The following is a 21910-nucleotide window of genomic DNA, read 5'->3' as shown; positions in this document are numbered from 1 at the left end:
TTGATGCTTCCAATGTGTGTGGCCCCAAGAAGATTGGGATGGGGGGTTGGGTGTGGGTTAAAAAGTAAAAGAAATCAGGTCCCTGTCCTTGAGGAGTTCACAGTTAATTGAACCAGTGGTGAGAAAGGGGAGAGGCTAATATAGAAGTGAACAGACTGCTTTACATGCTGTAAGAAGGGACAAAATGCCACGGGAGGCCAAGGGAGCAAATGACTCCGAATTGTATATTTCCCATGTGCAAACACCCCTGGTTAGCTTATACTTCAAACCACAATTTTATGATACATTTTCTTTCTTTTTTTTTAAATTCCTCCTCATGCTAATGAGGATTTATGTTGGTTAAAAACACAACAGTGCTTTGTGAATTTTTATTTTGGTTAGTTAATAGAATCTATATTTCTTTTCCTCTGTCCCACTTCCTAAGAGATTTAAAAGACATCAGTTCTAAAATTTTATAAACTGAAGACCAGAACTTAAGATTTCTAGGTACTAGTTCATTTTGTTTTAAAGAGAGAGAATAATTAAATATTTTAAAGGGGTAAATGAGAAACATTTAAGGTTTTATCAGGGATATCCTGAAGAAACTAGGAGACAAATGATCTTAATCTGGTTTTTATATTTTTTGACAGAACTTGATTATATGTAAAATTTCCCAAATGTCCCATGCACCCCCAACTTGACTTTGTGAGATGTTGTTATGTCTCCTTCAGTCCTCCCTTCCCTTCCCACTAACTCAGGGCTACTCACCGACAGTTTCAGTCAGGAGCTCTGAGCTACTTCCTTCTCTTCCTGTACTCACTTGGGCAGTGTTCTCTCCTCCCAACTCCTGGCCCTGCTGGTGTCTGACTGCTAGCTCATACCGGACATCTGTTCTGTTCCCCATGCTTCAGGGTGCCCCCAATAACACACTACAGCCTAGAGCAGGGCAAACAGCTCTCTGCAGCACACAGCCTGGTCTCTGCTTGAATAGCTTTTGGAAAATCAGTCAACTTCCCTGAGCCTTAATTTCTTTACATGGAAAAATGTGCCAATTAGACAAGATCAGTGTGATGGACCTTCTCCTCATGGCAAAAAAATGTGTTGTGTTGTGCGTGTGTATATAATATACATACACATACAATGTAATATTGCATTTAGTTGCAATGGTTCCAATAGCTTTTGAAGAACCACTAATATAATTCTGGGCTGTATATGTTTATGGTTCCTTGAATGTAGACATTTATGAAACAGAAATAAAATTAGGCAACAATTAATGTTAATAGAATATTACTGTGCTTTTGCTCCTAGGTATATACACTTTGTGTGTCTTCCATGTCTTAGATACAATTGTATTTGAAGAACGTGTTTTTGTTCGTTTGTCTGTGTAACAGGACCTACACAAAATAAACTTCGGCAAGCCAGGGTGGAAACCATAAGCAGTGATGTGTGTAACAGAAAGGATGTGTATGATGGTCTGATAACTTCAGGAATGCTGTGTGCTGGATTCATGGAAGGGAAAGTAGATGCATGTAAGGTAAGTCCAAAGTCAAGGTCAAAACATGAAAAGGAAAGTTTCCATTAGGCATTTCTAAGTTTGGCAGATATTTTACTTGGGAGGGAAAAAATGGCAACTATTTCACCAAGGACTCAGTTTACTTAATAATCACAATAACAAAAATTATTACATCAAATGTTTACTGTATGCCAAGCAAAGTGCTGAGCACTTTTTATATGTTATTTTATTTAATATGAGATCAAACCAGTACTTTAATTATATTATAAATTAGGAAATTGAAGTCTGCTGTTTCTATTTCTGGTTCATACAATTACTCTTATGATCTATTGTTATTTTCTTAAAATTGAAAACAAAGAAACACAGAAACCTCTCCTCTGCTGACAGCTTTATTCAGGTCTGTCATCATCTCTCATGCGTCTTGCTTCACCCCCACCTCTGAGTCTCTCTCCTTTGCCTCATTTTCTAATGGCTTTGAAACCTGAAACAGGTTTCCTCCTCATCCTAAGCCCTGCAATATTAATGCTGATACATTTAAATGCTGGATTCTTCGTTTCTAGATCTGATTGCCAGCGATCCTTACCCCTTTTCAGCTACCTATTCCTAGGGCCACATCTTGAACTTTGTCACCAAAAACTGTTCCAACTATATAAACACTAATTCCCCAAATCTTCCTATTTAACACCTCTCCCCAATCCTTCCTGCCTGCTTTTCACCTACTCCTGCCCCCTGGCCACACTCTGTGTTACACTGCAACCTACCAACCTCTACCCCCCCTACACACAACTTACACATATATTCTCTGTGTCCTTTCTCGGTTTTATTTTTATCTTTAGCTCTTATCACCATCCAATGGACAACATATTATATTTAGCTGGTTTATTGTCATAAGCTCCATGAAGGTACAGAATTGGGGGGTGGTTATTTTGCTTACTGTTGTATCACCAACACCCAAAACAGTGCCTGGCACAAATATTTGTTAGCTGAACAAAATGTTGTCTTTCTTCAATTTTATAGAGATCTATAGACCATTGCTTCTCTGCCTTCTCATATTCCATAAACCTCAGACATTAAATTTTAGTCTATCTTATGCCTGTTCCTCTTTATACTTTCTCCCTAGAGGATCTCTCTCTTCCATAGTTTCGATTATCATCTTTTTGCAGATGATCCACAGATTTATACTTTTAGGTCCCCAACCTCCTCTTTGATCTCCAGATTTATATATTCCCTCAACCTCTTCTTTTACCTCCAGACTTATATGTATATGTATATTCTACTCCACTTGGATGTTTCAGACATCTCATTCAAAATGTTGCATCCGATTCTCCTCTTATCCCCTCGTCACCTGACCTTTGTCCTGCGTTTTGTATCTCTGCGAATGACATTCCCTTTCATTCTGTTAAACAAGCCCGAAGACTGGAAGCCATTCCAACTTTTCTTATCCCTTATCTATGCATTAACCTCATATTAAATATTTTATATACATGCTTACTAAATTATGCATAAATCCAAGGATGCTGAACCAGAAATAATGTAGCCATTCCATATGAATGTTAGTCTTTCTAGAAAAAAAATGCACTTCAAAGTTTAGCACAAAATTTTAACTCAATTGAGAGAAACATTATATAATCATATAATCTATCTCTAGTATGCATGCATGTTCTCTGCATCAATTTCCCTTTTTTTCCCTATGGAAGAGAGACGATTGCAATGACCTTCCAACTGAATTAAATGAGAGTTAACAATTTTAAATATGCTTGTGTTTTTTCTCCAGGGTGATTCTGGTGGACCTCTGGTTTATGATAATCATGATATCTGGTACATCGTTGGTATAGTAAGTTGGGGACAGTCGTGCGCTCTTCCCAAAAAGCCTGGTGTCTACACGAGAGTGCCCCAGTATCGAAACTGGATTGCCTCAAAGACTGGTGTCTAGTGCGAATTGTCCACGAATCATATCCATGGCACAAGAGTTAAAACTCCTGCATGTTGTGTATTGTTCATAGTTATGTGGTTTGCATTGGTGCTTTTGCTGGAGGTCATGAAGTCCTTCAGACTCAGACCAATACAATATTATGATGTGGCCTTTGTGACCAAACTCTCTTTCTACCCTGAGGGAAGAAGATACAGTGAATGACAGGTAGCACTGACTCCTCACTCAGAAGGGAAATTGTGTTACTTATTAATATGCTGAATGTTTATAAGTGGTTTTCCTCAATGGAAGATGAGGACCATCATTTTCCACAGGATATGAAGAGCTGCTGGGGCTGCCACATTCTTACCTCCTATAATACCTGGAGCACTTGGGATTCTTCTAGCAAGAAAAAAAAACCCCCACAAAAACAAACAGACACCAGTCTTCCCTAAGGATTCATGGTTTCGATAATATATCAACACTGATGATTGGACACTCAATGGCTAGAATGGAGAAGCATAGGATTTGCAATATAACTTGAACTCTAACCTGGGTTTTTAAATAATAATAGAGCATTATCATTAACCACAAGAGTTGCCATTTAAAAAAGCTTTAAATGCACCTGAACTTGCATTGTTTTATACACAAAAGCACTAGCTGCAGGATGTATGTTGTATTGTTAATAAGCATTTCTGACTTATTTTTTAACAGCATCGTCAGTTAGTGTCAAGCCAGATGGAGAATAGAAAAGACTCCTGGGAGCATTTTTTCATGGGTACAAGGAGGATAGAAAGTACTGATGAGACCTAGGCTAGCAGAGTTGGTTTCAAATTATTAGTAACAGGACAAACACTCTGGATTTTTGAGGGAATGATTTTTCCAATTATTTGTTTAGAAATATTTACATTGATATATGGTAACTTGTGCTCTTGTAAGTCTTCAGCCATCGGATAGGTCACATGTCAATCAGAATGTCAGGTTGGGAGAGCTGATTTGTGTAAAGCACTTAGGACAGTGCCTGGTGTATGTCACACACTATACAATGTTTCCTCTAGTGGGAAGAAATGCTTCTGTGAGTTTTAAGATAAGTTAATATAGTTTGGCAGATGAATGAATGACTTTGGGGCTTAACACAGCCCAAAATCTAGAGGTGGAAAGTGCAGGCTTTGCAGTCAGGCTGCCTGAGCTTGAAGACTGGCTGTGCCTCATCTGAGCTGTTTATCCTTGTACAGGTTTCTTAATCACTGTGCATTAGCTCTTTCATCTTTATGGAGGCAGTACAAATGGTGCCTACTCATATGATTGTTATGAGGATTAAATGCACTAATATGAGTAAAGAAAGCACTTGGAACAGTGTCTGCACATAGTAGGTCAATAATATGAACTACTATTAATTATTATTCGTGTGCTTTGGACTCAATAAAAATATACTTTTCAAAAATTGCTCCTTGCTTTTTAAAAATCATGTAAGCAATTTCAAAATACCTTAAATCACATTGTAAAAAAAATTAGGCACTACTAGACTTTCAAAATGACATTTTATGTCTCATGAATATATTTTGAACTACGTCTGCCTATAGACATGGTTCAAAATATATGCTGCGTGGCCATCGGGCCTCCAGGTTGTAACTACAGAGTAGCTGGATTCATTTCCAGGCCTCCAATGCGGGACCTCGAGTGCTGGATTTGTTGCTCTGATTCATCAGGGAAAAATGTAGCCTGTCTGTTTTCTTTAATGACTGAAAGTTTTGTTAATTTACGTGTATGTGTTTATATGTAATATATGTAAACAAGATAAATATAACTAAAAAATAACTCCTCATTAATTACATCTCAATATTAAGAGGCCATTAACGGAAAAGGATCATCCATCTATACTTTCCTTTTAAAAAGAAAATGACACCAAATTTCGGAGTTAATGAAGACTAATAACTAAATATCAACAGAAAAAGCAAAGTGAAAGCTTAAATCTTTACACCTTTTCTGTACTGAGAGCTTCCTAGAGACTATTTAGCATATTCAAGATGTGCTTGTTTGAAGATAGACCCTTTTTATATTGAGGCTAAACATAGTATCTGGTAGAAAAAGAAAAACAAATCTGTCTACAAAAAAATTATTTTCTACTCTATAAGTTCTATTATAATGGATATGTGCTTTGTGTAAATATGTTTATATTTCAGAAAACTGTGATAACTTTTTGCATATGTGTCTGTGAAACTATATACATTGATTTAAATAATTCTATAATTAATTCAATTTGGTTACATTTTAATTTAAAAAATGAGAGGAATAAACTTAAAAGGCCATTAAAAAATTTAAGAAATGGAAAAGTGGATTTTTAAAACAGAATTTATATGTACTATTTATAGTTCCATTATGTCTGACCTATTGAATGGTATTATAGGAATCATGCAATAATAGCTGCTTCTCGAGTTTTCCATCTACCAAATGGAACATTAAGCTATCTACCTCATGGCATTGTTGTGAGGACTTCCTGTTGAATAATAAAGTTTAAAAGTCAAAGAATGTTTAAAACTGGCTCAAAAAAGTGGAAAGTACACTATTATAAACATATCAATACAGATGATGCTGCAAATGCATTAAGATTGTAAAGAAGTTTTTTTGTTTTACAGTGTTAGTATTTTATTTATCAGTACTCTTGCTTTGTGAATTTTGCAAATATATTGTGGTTAAAAACAAAATATACTGGCCTTTGCCTCTTATGCTGTGAGTGCTCGAATAACATTCACACCTTTTTATAGAAAAAGACCATTTAATTTGTCTGACTCATTGGTTTAAAAGACAGGTCAAATCCATTAAGCTGACGGTAAATACCATAGCACATAATCCTGGTGGGATCTTGGAATTTGAGGTGCCTTGAGAAAGAACTAAAGTGTTAGTTTTTAATGCTAGAACAAGATTGAACCCAAATTTCTGCAAATGCTTAATCATATTCTCTCAGTGAAATCTTCATGATTCAACAACAATAAGAACAAAAATATACTAACAGGAATCTACATCTTTCAACTGAACAAAGTTGTTGCTTTGTTAGTTTATTTGACAGAGAGGAAATCAGTGGGAGGCATTCCTTCATGCAATGGTGGAAATGGAAAGTAAATGTGTTACAGATTATTGAAACTAATGCTAGAATCCTGGCTGTCAGAACCTGAAAGAACCTAAAAGATTATCTACAACACTCTCCCCTTTTTGACTGACGTGAAAGCAAAGCAAAGAGAGTTTTTCCAAGTTACATCCTAAGCCATAGCCCGTGGAGAAACAAAACCCAGGAGACCCTTGCCTCCAGTCCAGCTATCGTTCCATCACTCTAATCCGAGTTGTTCCAGTTCGCCAACCAGGAACACTGCAGTCCTAAAGGTCATTGGAATTAAATGATTGTTACTAAATCGTGTTTTTTTCCTTGCAAAAATAGGAGGTAAATTAAATTTAGAGTGTTCAGCAAAGCATATCAATAGATGAAATGGTTTTACAATTAAGTCAAACAACACCACAACACTATATACAACTATCCTTAAGGAAATGAAGTATGATTTTACTGTAGGCAAAACTATAGGGCCACTCAAATGCACAGGTCAGAATGCTCCATGGAAAGTTTACCCCCCAAATCCATACCTTACTCATCCCCTTTCTCACCCTCCACAATAAGCTTTACAATTATGACATAATTTAAATCCTTGATATGGTATAAATTAAGAATCTGCAACCTATTTCAAAATGAGGAGCAGCGAAAGAGTTTGAAACCTACTAAAACAACAACAGTTTGATTTTTTTCTTTGCTATTATAATGCCTCATTAGATAATCTGTTTTATAAACAAATAAAACTACAGGAAGCCCACTGAAATGCAATCTATAATTTTTTATTAAGCTGCTTTTGTAAATGTTTACAATGAAACTTCCTTTATGGGTTCCAATATTTTTCTTGCCTGACAATTTCAACTGCGACTAATATGAAATAAGAGAAAAGCAATCACATCACACAATTTAAGAGAAATATTCCTTTGCCCTAAACTGCCCCCATCTGTCAAGTGGAAAATTAATCTACCTCCTGATGTTGTGAAGCTTTCCTGTTGAATAATAGAGTTGAAATGCCATGAAATGTCTCAAATCTGTTTAAAAAGTGCAAAGTATGGTATTGTAAACCAATTTCAGCTCAGCTGATGCTGCTTAGGCACTAAGATTGTCATTAAGTTTCCTAGTGTTGGCATTTTCACTTATCAGTAGTGTTGCTCTGTGCACTTTGCAAATACTACTGCTTTGTTGAAATTATATGCAGCATTTTCTTGAAAAATAATATTTAATATAGCTCATTTGGTTCATATTAATTTATTCCAAAAAAGAAATATACCACACAAATCATATTAGTTGTTGTTCATATGATAGCTGTAAGAATGATTATAATTCAAATTCACTTTATTTAAACTACATTTTACTGTAGCATTTGGGAGAACTCTGTAATCAATCTACTAGAAACATTTCTAGAGCCATTCTGTAGCTGATGGTGGAAAATATCAAAGTCAGCATTTCAAGTATATTTTAAAGATTTGGCTTAGTAATATTTTAATCTGCCTTCTGAATTATTAAAGGTTTTCCCATTTAAGTCACAGAGCTATGCAATATTGAGTTTACTAACCAGGTATTATAGATTTCCTATGAAGTTCTATTTTTTTAGATTTTGTTGCCTGGTCAGATTCTGTATCCCAACTTTTATTTTTAAAATGTAGTTTTGTAGATAGGGGATTATTCTGTTAGGTCTTCCTTCTCACCACTTCTAAACCTAGATATTCTCCCTAAAAGATGTTTGGATGCCCACCTTTTGAATATTTCCAAGAAGAGAAATTTCATAAATGCATAGGATTGCCTTCCTCATGGTTTCAATAACTACCTTTCACCTGTTTTCAAACAAATACATTTTGCTGAACCTCAAACTTGTATCTTCAGTTTAGATTTAGGTGGAAATTACAGAACTTGGGGTATAATTTTTTAAATACACTAGTGTGACAATTCTTAGAAAATGTGATTAAGGTTAGTTATCAGTTGGCTTTGAGTGTATCAAAAAAGGAGATTTTCCAGGTGGGTCTAATCTACTTCTTTAGATAGATGTAGAGTCCTTTAGAAATAAAGAATTGTCCTTTCAGAGTAGCAGAAACGTCAGAGATTCTAAGTGTGAGAAGATGTATTATTGTTGGCTGGAAGATGGAAGGAACCAGGTATCAAGGAATGGGTAGCCTTCAGAAGCCAAGGTCAGCCCAGGCTGACAGTAACAAAGAAACAGGAACATTAGTATTTCTGCAAACAGCTTAATTCTACCAACAGCCTGAATGAGCAGGGAAGTGATTCTTCACCGCAGCCTCCAGAAAGGAACCCAGTGAATCTACACCTTGTTTTCAGCCTTAAGACTCTAAACAGAAAACAAAATTGAGCTCACACAGATTTCTGACCTACAAAATAACAGTAGATAATAAATGGCTGTTATTTTAAGTGGCTAAATTTGTTGTAATTTGTTATACAGGAATAGAAGTTTGACAAAGGTATAGAATTTTTATTTATTAGCCAATTTGAACATTTTTATATGTGCATTTATTAATTATAATTATATGTTTCTGTTTTGCAAAAACCCATTTTTTTCAAAACAAAAGAGGCACTGAATCTGAATATGAATGTTGATTGTCAAATCAACTGAAAGACTCAGTTAAATACTGAATATCAAGTGTTTGCAGAGGTGCTGGCACATGCATTTAAAAAGACATCACTTAGCATAATACTCTCCGGTTTCATCCATGCTGTCACATAGGGTAGGAGTTAAGTGAAATAAGCCAGACGGTGAAAGACAAATACCATGTGATCTCACCTATAAGTGGAACCCAATCAACAAAACAAACAAGCAAGCAAAATAGACCCAGAGACGTAGGGGGAGGGGGATAACGGGGAAAGAAGGGGAAGGGTCAAGTCAAGGAACTTGTATAAAGGACCCATGGATGAAGACAAGGTGGAGGGGTGGCTGGGGGGAAGACTGAATGTGGGAGGTGTGGGTTGGGTAGGGCAGGGGAGAGTAATGAGGGAAAAATGGGGACAACTGTGATTGAACAACAATTAAAAAAAGAAACAAAATGCAAAAAAAACCCCACAGTTTCTGGCCTCAAATATTTCACCAACAGAATAAATGGATCTATACACCTGAAAGTCAGCAAAACTAAAACTAGGTTCATGCTTGAAGGGAAGGCATGGGTTCAGCATTGTTCAGATAGTGTGGAAGTTGGGGAATTAAAGGAAAACATCCTGGACGAGTTATCTTCAGAGTCTACATACCCTGTGTAGACAGTCTGAATAAATGACTTGAATCCTACAGTGAGGTGGACTTGGAATCGAGAACTGTGCTATAAATAAGGGAAATGATGTTACAGGCATGTGGGCAAAGACCCAATGGGAAGGAACATATTGGATCAACAGAAAACTCAAAATCAAAGCAGGTAGAACAATATGACTACAAAGGAGGGCACATGAAGAGAAGACAATCAGCGGGTGAAGCCTTTTAAAATAACAGTTGGCACAAATCCATTCTCATTTTCCCTCCTTAAACCAGATTCCACTTCAAAGTAGGTGCAAATGAATTCCTGAGCCAGATATAAAGAACACATGTAGCATTGCACTAAGAAAAGCAAGTCAAGGGTATCAAATGCTTGATGAAAACCTCTCATCTTGCCTCTGAAAGGGATGAATGCAGGGCCTGAACACCACCAGACTTGTTCTGACTCAGGAAGAAGAGTGCCACCTCTTAGAAGTCAAACACAAACCATGCAAAGTATTCAAGGGTGTTGCTTAGGTTAGAACACAGTATTGTTTCTCACTTAATTAGCCAGAACCAGGAAATTTTTCCTACAATAAAGGCTTATCAAGTGATTCTTCACCTCAAACTATAGTATTAGTTAGAAGAGTTCACCCATCCCAACTTGTCAAACTAGTTTATTTTAAATCCTTAAGCAGTCTCTCTTTAGTCAGCTTACAAGTCTGAAAAGAATGCCAGGATGCTGCTCATTTGACGGGAAATCACAAAGCAGCACGGAGGTGGAGGAGTTTGCATTCTCAACAGTGTATGATGTATCAGTAAGTTTAACTTTCCTTCATGTTTAAAAAGATTTGTTTCAGACTGTGGTTTCCAATTAAGGCAATTCTTCTGAATTAGGAATTTAATAGTTTTTTATCCTACTGTTGTTGGAGAAAATAATAACATAATATGATAATACTTTTTATTTCAGGAAACCATGCCAACAAATTTATATTTAGGATTCGAAAGGTTTAACAGGTTGGATTTTAATGGAAAAGTTTAACGTAAGAGTAAGATAATGACAGAGAGGAGGAAAAATAGAGAGCCTAGGGTAATAAAATACTGTAAATTTGTAAGAGTGGAAGGATGGGGCAAGGAAGAAGGTGTTTTCTCACTCTCAATCCAGAGTTTAGAATATATAATAATTGTAATCTTCCTAAATTGTGTTTTTTATTGCTTGATTTTACAGAGAGAGAGAGAGAGAGAGAGAGAGAGATATTTATTGTTCCATTTATTTATGTATTCATTGGTTGAGTCTTGTATGTGCCCTGACCAGGGATCGAACCCACAACATCAGTGTATGGGAACAATGCTCTAACCAACTGAGCTACCTGGCCAGGGCCTAGATTATGCACTTAATTGATGTATTGAAGATGGAGGAAATACACAAATTGTGTAAGAAGTATTGTGTTTTAACCCCTGTTTTGGAACTGATGAATATAGTTAAAACTGCAAAAGATATATCTAAAATTTAATGTCCTTTGAGAAGTTCTTTGCCTTTTAAAATAAAATTTTAGAAAATAATATAAGAATAATTTGTACATAAGAATATAAAAGTGAGAAGCAAATAAATAATCATAAGATTTTTGTATTTTAATATAAATATTTCTATAGAAATGAAAGTGACTTAGAGGTACAGAAATAGGAAAAATAGACTGAAATAAAAATCTGAGGAAAGCAAAAGACCTACATCTGGTAACAGACCAAGAAACCATTTTGGTCTCTTCATTCCTATTACTTTCTTTTTTAAAAAAATATTTTATTTATTTATTTTTAGAGAGGAGGGAAGGGAGGGAGAAAGAGGGGAGAAACATCAATGTGTGGTTGCCTCACGCAAGACCCCTACTGGGTACCTGGCCCACAACCCAGGCCTGTGCCCTGACTGGGAATCAAATTGGCGACCCTTTCTTTGCTTTGCAGGCTGGTGCTCAATCCACTGAGCCACACTAGCCAGCACCCTATTACTTTCTATTTTAAAGATTTTCAAAATTGTCCCCTGCAGGTCCAAAATCCTTGAAAAGTCTACCGTTCCATTCCATATCAATATAAATTAGCATGACTATTTTATAATTTTTTGCTTTTGTATCACTTGGCTTTGTTGCTCAGAGGATGAGAATGGAGGGATGAGTGGGAGGTGCTATTGAAAGCAATCCCTACTCTTCCAATTGATAATCCATGCCTCAGTCTAATAAAGCAGAGGGTTTTCCCCAATTTGAAACACATAAATAAAAATTTATTAGTTCTTGTCACTTGTGAGTAATGTGAAGGAAGTATACCTTATTCTTTTTCGTACATGCCAGTATCTAATATAATGCTTGGCCCATGTAGATTAATTGAACCATTTACTTGTACTTCAGATTTGTTTGGGACCAATTGATTTCCAAGTAATAACTCATCCCCTACTGGTTGTTTCAATCTTCTCCATTTGACTTAACTGGATTTCGTAATACATTGAAAGACTTCTTTTTACACTGAAATAGTTTGTTCACTTTTCCAGTAAGCCACTCTGTATGTGGACATCATGATATGAATAGGGGGCACCCTCCAAAATAGAATTTATTTATTAAAATAGTGTGTATTTATTCTTACATGTTTAAACTTCAGTCACCTTCCAAGTACTCTGCATTTGATTCAATACACCTATTGAGATGTTTTTTCCACTGCTCAAAGCTGTTTTTGAACTCATCAATTTTGTTGTCTTTTAATGCTTCTGCTGGGTTTTTTGTTTCACCTCTTCCACATCAACAAAACGTTTCCCCTTGAGGACTTTTTCCATCTGGGGAAACGAAAAATACATTCACTCTGGGTGAGATCAGGTGCACAGGAAGGGTGGGGGATGGGGATCATGCTGTTTTTGGTCAAAAGCTTCTGAACACTCAAAACGGTGTGGGCATGTGCACTCATAAATCACCCACCATGAAATGTGAAAACGCATTGAAAGAGTCTACAAAAAAATGTCACTGAAGCTGAACACAGCCTCTCATGGCGATGCCAGCTGGTGCACTGATACAGATGGGTCTGAGAACACTCACCTAGGGCAGGGGAAGACTTTGCTACCAGGGGCCCACCCTCCAGAAGATAATTATGTTTTGGGGGGTCCCTCTCATAAGTATAAATATATTTATAATATTTAGCCTTTGTTTTTTCCAAAATATGAATAACTGTGAAATAGATTCCTTGGATTATTGTGTTCCTACAATGAGGATCTGAATAATTTTACATTTCTCTTTGAAACAGAAATGTGAGAGCCTATTTTATTGAGATATAATTGGTATATATCATTATATTTCATGTGTACGACATGATTCGATATTCATATATATTGTGAAGTGATCACCTCAGAAAGACTAGTTAACTTCTGTCACCAAACACAGTAACATTTTTTTTCTTGTAATAAGAACTTTTAAGATCTGCCCTCTTAGCAAGTTTCAAATGTAAAATCCAGTTAAAAACTAGTCACCATGCTGTACACTACATCTCTATGGCTTCTTTATGTTATAACTAGAAGTTTGTACCCTTTGGCCACTTTCATCCATTTGTCCAATCCCCTCCAGCTCTGGCAACCACCTAGAGTCCTTCATGTGGTAACACCCATTATTGGACTTGAACTTACTTCCCACATTTATTGTTAAAATTAAGTTTGAATTTTATAACAATAAGCATAAAAAGACTGTCAAGTGAGAACATATAAAGAAAAATAAACTATATAATTACTTAAATAAAATAAATCATTAGGGCCTAATGATTTTCATCTGTAAACCAAAGTTGTAATTTAAATGAAAGGCACCCTCATTTTCTATAATACTGTCTTCTAGAAGTTCAGTACTGACAATGTAGGACTAGAACTAGAGACAAAAAATAAAAAGACAGATGTCCTCTAAAATGAGTAAGAGTATCTCTAAAGTAGCATAATTCCAAATTTAAAAGTGCAATTACCTAAAAAATTGAAATATAGTTTCTTTTCCCCTCAGGACATAGCGTATTTACAGCCCTTTCAAGTAAGGGTTTATTATTGAAGACTTTGTCTTTTTCCTTTTACTCCCTAATGCCACCTCGCGCCATTTCTCTCCACACCCTCAAACTGCTTCGTTCCCTTGAGGCTTCCACAGTCCTGCTCTCCACTCTCTTGCCTGCTTCATCACTGTCCTGTGGACCCGTGAGTGTGCCCTAATTCATCAAAGGCTGACACTTGCTTTCCTAGCTCCTTCGGCAGTCCAAGTCCTATGTTTAGTCCGGGTTGCATCAGTGCCGATATGGTTGATCTTCAACATCGTAGACATTTATTTCCTTGCTCTTCTCGCCTCCATAATGCTCTTCAAACATTACTTTCATGTCCACACCCTAGACTTTGTCATGACTTGGAATTACTCCCTCTGAATCATAACTTTGGACAGCTATCCCTATCCTAACCTTCCTTCTTACAGACTTAGTTACTTCTAATGCCACATTTTAAAAAGTTCAATAGCTCTTCCACCCTCTGTATTACTCATATCCATCAGTTGTCCTCTCCACTGAATACACACACACCACACACATCCATGCTCATCTTTGTTTCTTTTGTGATCCTTGGGTTCACCATTTCAACCATTTTTTAATGATGTTGTAAACTCCACTAAATTCTCTTGCCCCATATTACTTAAGTCATTTATACCTGGATAAATTCTAGAGAAAATACAACTATCTAAGCAATGACTCACTCTGCCCAGACCGCTGAGGCATGGTACAGAAAATCTCGCAAATATAAGGAAGTACCAGTTCGTTTGACCCTTCAACTCTTACACACTATTTCTGCTATACCACCTAGGTTAATACTTCAATTTTCCACAGTGATTATTTTCAACTTCTCTAGCTTCCTTAAAGTTCCTAGTCTCACCATGAGCCCTCTCATGTTTCAACTACTTTAAAGAGATAATGTGATTGATCAGTTAGGTGAGAATTCCTTCAATTTCTTGACATGGAACCAACAAGCCTAAGGATGCCTACAGTTTGCCCAAGTTCTCCTATATTAGGTTGAACCATATGAAAATGTCATTGTTACCACTTTTTAAAAAAGACTTTATTTATTTATTTTTAGAAAGAGGGGAAGGAAGGGAGAAAAAGAGGAAGAGAAACATCAATGTGTGGTTACTTCTCATGTGCCCCCTACTGGGGACCTAACCCACAACCCAGGCATGTTCCCTGACTGGAAATTGAACTGGTGACCCTTTGGTCCACAGGCCGTCACTCAATCCACTGAGCCACACCAGCCAGGGCATTGTTACCACTTTTGACCTACACAAGTATATGTCATGTGTGTGAACCTAATAGTTTAGAATCCATGATCTTTCAAATATTCTCCCAACCCAACCCTCCTCTTAGCCTCAGTATCTCTACTGGCTAGTTTACACTATTGTGACTATACTCAAAACTGTCCCTTTCACAAGAAAACAAAATCCTCTGTTAACCCTATATATCTTGATGACTTGTCTCTCTTTCTATTCATAGTCAAACTCATGAAAAAAAAAGTTGATGCCCACTGTGCCATCTCCTCACTTCTAATTTTTCCTCAAACCCACTGACATTTGGTTTATAATTTCACTATTCTGTTTCTTTTGCTATTGTGGCCACCAGTGATTCACTACTGCTTAATCCAATGGGTATTCTAAACTTTTATCATATTAGAGTTCTCAACAGCATTTAACACTCTGGCCAATCCCTCCCTGAATATTCTTTATCTTTTGTTATCATATCTCACTCATTTTCCTTCTTATTTCTTTCTATGGTTTTCAGGATTCCTGTCTTTGACCATATCTTAAATCTCAGATTTCCTTATGATTCTTCTCCAAGTCTTCTCCTCTCCCTGTTATTTCAATTAAAAAAACTATTCTTGAACATCTACCATATTCCACATGCTAAATATGCAATGATGCATTTCACACAGGACCTGGCATTTTTAAATGAAAAAGTGAAGTTGCTAGATTAAAGGCAATGCATATTTAATGGCTTTGTGTTCATGTTGATGAAATTTTCCTTTTCATATTTGTAAATATACAACTTAAAATGTGCCACTTGACTTTTCTTTTAAAATTTGATAAACAGATGTTTTCCCCTTGCTTTTTAAAAAAAGTAGTCCAATTATTTAATGCTTTCCTTGATGATTTCTGCCTCCATGTGTCATTTTTAGGAAGTAGATATCTCATTCATAAATGTGATTAGCAAATAGTAAAAATAAGCCACAATCATACTTAAATAATTTTTCTAATATCTAGGAACTTTACAAGGAAATATAACAAAACAGTGAAAAGTATACAATTTATAGAGATAAGAAAGTTTTATAAGGAGAATTCTCCTCCTCACATGGAATTTAAGTAGTACACTTAATTTTTTTAGTTTTTTTTGACAAACTTTGCCCTAGTACAATACTTAAATGTCCCTGTAGGAATAAGTAATGTGCAATAATTATTTTATTTTAGAGACATACAAAAGATTAGTTTGTAGCCTGAAATTACAATTGTCCGATCCATCCACAATTAATCTTGTTTCACAAATTCACAGCCCAGGCTATAATTTATTTCCCAGTTTATTAGTAATCTGAAAGCAAATTCCTTCTAAATTCCCTTCGTATTGACGGGAATATTACTGAGTTAGAATGTAATTGTGATCTTCAGGTTTGGCAATGAACCAGACAGAGAATTTCAGGCTCATACACAGGGTACATAACGAGTGAATACTACAAATATTGCTTATGCCAACCAAGTAACTAAATAATAATAAGATGGGCTCAATGTTATTTCATTTCAACAACATCAAAAAAGGTACTTAATTCCTACCAAGGACAAACCTTGTAACTGGGCACATGGTATAAAGGAAACATGATTGCTGGTAAGGGGAAGAAAAAGAACAGTGAGTGACAACAAATATAATGCAATGTAGAACTGAATGAAGGTTAAGCACAGGTATAATCAACACACTTTAGCAGCATTACCTAAAAGACCAGTACTCATACTGCTGATGATATAGGAGATGACTTTATGTAGGATTTATTTTAATGTATATTCAAGAAAATAAAGCTACTATATCAAACTCTGTATTTGGTGAATGGATTGGCTATATTAAAAATGAGTCTATTTTAAAAATTTAAGGAAATTGATTTAGAATTATTAGTGCTTATGGCAAAATTGTGATGACTGCAGTGGAGATTTGGAATACACTATGAAAACAAAAGGAAAGAACAATTAACTTTAAGCAGGGCAGAAAAATATAGATGATGAGGTCTTAAAGCTGAGTACATGTTTCGTAGGCAGGGAAGTAGGAAAGGGCCGTTCTGGATCGGGAGTTTAGACTAACAGTGCAGATGCCTTCCCAGTTGGTGCAACAGGCGTGTTGTTTTGTTCTGTTTTGTTTTTGACCAGGTTGGCATCTCCAAGAAAAATGCAAAATTGTAAGCCCTTATTTAGAAAACAAATGCTCATTTAAGTTTTACTATTATTTTTATAATTACTACAATCAAATATTGTCTTGATAGTTTCTACATGTATTTGCCAATCCTTTCAAGCTTATCCAAATGGAATCCTCTATAATTCTTGCAATTCAAACTCAAAAACTGACTCTCTGGCAAAACACTCATGTCCTCTGTAACAATTTTCTTTCTTATGAAAAACAAATAGAATAAATTAAAATTCAGACTACTTAAATACTTTCATTACAAAATTAAGAGCAGTTTAGAGCAAACACTGTGAAAAAAGCACTGGGTTTGAGGTCAGAACAAACTTGGAATCAAGATTCCTCCAGTTAATAGCTGCATATCATTAGACCAGACTCAAGTCCTGTTTTTACCTCTGTACTGGTATTTGAGATAAACACCACGAAGACTACAAAAGATAAGAAATGTAAAAGGTTATCATCGCTAATGGGCGAAATGGAGGTACCACTGAGAAGAGAGTTTCATAAATTATAGTAGGGTTTGATCATCACCCTTGTGCCAGAGGCACCTGTGTAACAAATGACCAGGTGATTTTCTAAGGGTTTATTTTACTACTTTGACTTGGATTCCTAGCCAGGTTCTTGAAAACAGACCCAATAGAATGGTTTATGTGTTCCCACTAATAAGTAAATTAACTCTCCTCACCAAAGGGTTTTGGGTCTCTCCAGAAGGAATGATCATTTCCTGGCCACCACCTCTTTTGGGGGGTTCCCTGAATGTCACAGTCCAGACGGCTGGTGACTTCATAGTCTTGAGACTCATATACCAAGTGACTCAGGCATGCCTCTCCCACATCATCTGCCTGGTAGCTCCACTGTAAGGCTTTGGATCCCAAGGTTACTCCACAAGGTGCTAGAAGCTCTTAGGTGCTGCCATGTACTACTCTTATGAGCCTTGGGGCTCTTCCAGACCCCTGGATCTTGGTTGAGAGTAAAATTATTTTTAGTAAAATTCCACTCAGCAAAATTTACCTCCGTTTCCAAGCTTCTATTCTTCTACCATGCCCTATGGGTCACATGCCCTATGGGTCACTGTTGTGGTTTAATTGTGGATTAGAACCACTGTCCTACAGAGGAAAATGTTCACAAATAGAAAAGAGGGGACTTAGGTGGGTTCAAGTAATTAGTCCTTTTAATTTTGGGAGCAAATCATTTAGCCTTAATTTAAAATTGGGCAAAATATTTATCATGTAAATCTTATAGAAATGTTGAGTGATATAAAGTATGCTAAAGTTCTTTAAAAGCTATAAAGTGCTATGTAAATGAAAACTATCATCATCATTATTATTGTTGTCAGGATAACCTATGTTTCACCCTTATTCCTTTACACCTCACCCTTTGCTCTCCAAACCTGTTTGGAATAAGGTGGGGCAATTTTGAGTAAAGAACCACTCCCTACCTTTTCAGGGGCCCTACGACTCCCAAGAACCACTCTCATGAGGCTCTTATTACACTGTGCAGATTTATCAAACACAGAAAACTCCTGACAAGTGAGATAGCTCATCAGTTACTTATAAACGCCATGTATGTTTAACTGAAGTAATATAGTGATCCTCTGGCAGGTATTTTGACACTGAAGTGTGAGGGTGAGTAATAAAAACTGGGGACAAGAGCACTACCTGGACAGAGATCACTTGGTTATCATGTAGACAGGTATCTCCCAAATGAGTGTAACTTCTACATAGTGACTAGGCTGCTTTGGTCAGAGCAGTTGCTGCTTACATTTTCAAACCACATGATTTTGTTTAGCAGAGTCAGTCAGTCACAGTTACTTCTTTAATCAAGCCTGATAACAACACCTAACATTGAGTGAGAACTTACTGTCTTTTTTGGTTCTCATTATATCTCTGGGGAATCATCTGCATTTCACAATTAATAAACTCAGCTCTCACAAATGAGGCAAGGTTACATGACTAATGAGTACAGAGGCAACCCATCTAAAAAGAATTCAGCCTCTTTCCGCCACCCATGCAATCTCTCTTCAGAGAGTTGGTGACGCTTCTGTGACCAAAGTGCTCTTAGGAAAACTCTATTGTGAGGGAAACATTGCTTATTTTCCGCTCAAGACTTCAAGGTTTGCTAAAGATGTGGAATATTATGTAAAAATGCATGAAATAGTGTAGCACTGTGTCATCTTCAAATACTTTCTTAAGAGCATTATTCATAACAGTGCACAATATATGCAGTAAAATGCAACCCAAAAATAATAAATAGGCAACTTTCAGGTTCTTTCTTGCTCTTGAGACAACAGCCCCATGGAGAACTTTATTACTCTGTGGTAGGTCATATACAGACCAGGTTATACAAATGAATGGTATATTGAAGAAAGCATCTGGGCAATTAAAAGAAAGTGGAAGGATAAGACAAGAACCAATCTTTTCACTCCATATCCCATAACCCCTTCACTTAAAATTCATTGTCTCTTCAGAGAACAGATGTCAGTTTAATAAATGAACCAGAATTTTTGCTAAGCACTGTTTTAAAAGTTACTAATTTAATAAGAAGAAAGGCAGAGAAACGGGGGCATAGAAATAAGCCATAACAAAGCAAAATGGGGTAGCAGATGGGTAAGTGGGAGCTTGTTAATGCTCGCTTATGATCATTTCTATTTTCTCAGTAAAATGGAATCAAGGCCATCGGCTGAGGGTGAGGGTTAAGGAGGAGGTATTAGAGATTTGAGAAGGTAGGAAAAATAATTATCTATTTCCCATAATAGGAGAGAGTAACTTCACTAGTATGAGGGCCAATTTAAGGTTAGTGGTCCTGCATTTAAAATGATACTCATCAGCATAGGTGAGCACTTTTTCCCCCAGTTACATTTGTATAAACACAAAGTAGCTAGAAAGTTGTATTTAACCAGGGTTGGAGTTTTATTGCATGACTATGACTAAGACAGAGAGGATTACAGGGTTTGGGTTATATGCCAGGGCATGAGTATAATGAGGGACCCTGGCATTTACAGTGGGGAAGAGAGTGCTGCGAACGCCAGGGTGATGGGAGACAGTGACACAATGACAAGATTATTACAAATCCCAGTGGGACTGAAGTCAGGGTACAAGGGCAGTGATCTGGAAAGATGAGTGGTGGTAGTTGAAGAGCTGGATAATTAAAATTTACATTACAAAGAAATTGAAGCTGTTAGTAGAGATAGAGAGCATGAGTATGAGCATGGGCCACAGAGGTAGAGAGAAGAACGAAGTCATAGGCACAAATAATCGGAAGAGAAAACAGAATGTGGCCAATACAACCAAACAGACAGCAAAAAGCACCATAGGAAACCGGAGGGCAGCTGCTAACTGGGGTGGGAGAACTGCGAGAGGAACTGCCTGCATCGAAAGAAGGGTGAGGGCATTAGGCAGCACAGTGAAAGGCTTCCAGAGAAACAGAAATGCCAGCAGCTGGGGAAAAGGGGATTAGAGATATAGAGGAAGGGAGGACATTTTAGGCAGAGGGTGTGTTGTAAGCAAAACAGGGGTGAATGTAAGGGGCAGAAGAACACATGTGAGGGCAAGTAGTATACATTAAGAGACCAAAAGTATGTTAAACATAGCAAAGAAAGGCCTTCCTTTTTAAAATGTAAAATATATCATGTCTTTCTCATACTTAAAATTGGATTCCTATAACCCTTAAAATTAATAACACCTTGCCATGGCCTTCAGGGGTGATAAAATGTTTGAAAATTTATTTTGATGATGGTCGTACAACTTTGTAATAATATACTGAGCCATTGAATTACGTACTTTAAATGAGTGAAATATATGTATGTTAATTATATATCAATATAGCTGTTAAAGGAATAAAGGAAGGAGAGAGAGAATAGGAAGGCAGGAAGAAAGGCAGGAGGGAAATACCAAAAGTCTCTGGAAGCTCAAATGTGTGTTTTAGTCAAAAGTAAAATCTCCTGACAGTTACTGTTCACTGAAGCTATGAAAGTCACCGACCTATATTATCCTGCCTTCTTGGCACTCGTGTGACATCTCCAGGAGAATCAAATAGTTCTTTCAATATTTCTTTCTCACTCAAGAAAGGCCTTATTTAACTTTCTTTTCACATTCCAAATTTTATTTTTTAAATAAAAACTATTTCCCAGCTGTCAGGTACCATAGCATTAGGACGTGTTCAGTAGAAAAGATCTGTAGCTCATACATTTTTGCATGTATCAACATTCAAAACAAGTCCTACTTTCTTGTAGAGGTCAAAATTTGTTGTTAAATAGCAGTAGTAGGAAGAAAGATCATTAAGGATAAGTGATGGTTGGTGGAAAACATTAGTAAGGAAAAAAAAAGTCAGGAAAATGTACCAATAAAACTGAAGCAATATTGGCCAAAGTGGATGGGAAGTACCTCTCTGGACACTCACCTTGTCTTTCAGAGCCCAGGTCAGTGGCATCCACATTATTTTTGATCCTCAAGGGTTTTAAGTACCTCAGGACTCTTAAAATGTCTTTCAGGGAACAGCTTCTCATAGAACTTGACTGTGCAAATTTGCAAATGAACAGACATTTGAAGAGTAGCACTCTCTTACCTTGATTATTTCCTTTGAACTCTTCAACAACTAAAATGTCAGTTATTTTAATTATATTTTAATTATGATGTCATTTATTAAACATGTTTTTCTTATCTGCATAATGTGGGATTTTAGGCCAAAAACACAGATGAAATGTAAGAACATGAAATGTAAAAGGAAGCACAAATGTTTTTCTAA

The 21910-nt window shown here is 36.4% G+C and overlaps 2 protein-coding genes across 3 annotated transcripts in view; both read left to right on the top strand.

The window, feature by feature from the left end:
* LOC112320690 (transmembrane protease serine 11F) overlaps nucleotides 1–3819 on the top strand; it is a 66955-nt gene extending 63136 nt beyond the window's left edge. For both annotated transcript variants that reach the window (XM_045185651.3, XM_045185649.3), the window contains exons 11-12: nucleotides 1371–1513; nucleotides 3267–3819. In XM_045185651.3, coding sequence (XP_045041586.1) covers nucleotides 1371–1513; nucleotides 3267–3425 — 302 coding nt within the window. In that variant the 3' untranslated portion in view covers nucleotides 3426–3819. The remainder of the gene's footprint in view (nucleotides 1–1370; nucleotides 1514–3266) is intronic.
* A 6619-nt stretch (nucleotides 3820–10438) lies between these two features.
* LOC112320696 (transmembrane protease serine 11G) overlaps nucleotides 10439–21910 on the top strand; it is a 35039-nt gene continuing 23567 nt past the window's right edge. Inside the window, exon 1 of the mRNA XM_045185666.2 lies at nucleotides 10439–10524. Coding sequence (XP_045041601.2) covers nucleotides 10514–10524 — 11 coding nt within the window. The 5' untranslated portion in view covers nucleotides 10439–10513. The remainder of the gene's footprint in view (nucleotides 10525–21910) is intronic.

This window comes from Desmodus rotundus, chromosome 4 (genome assembly GCF_022682495.2).
Source record: "Desmodus rotundus isolate HL8 chromosome 4, HLdesRot8A.1, whole genome shotgun sequence".
In the NCBI taxonomy this organism is placed as follows: Eukaryota; Metazoa; Chordata; class Mammalia; order Chiroptera; family Phyllostomidae; genus Desmodus; species Desmodus rotundus.
This window is presented reverse-complemented; position numbering and strand designations above follow the sequence as displayed.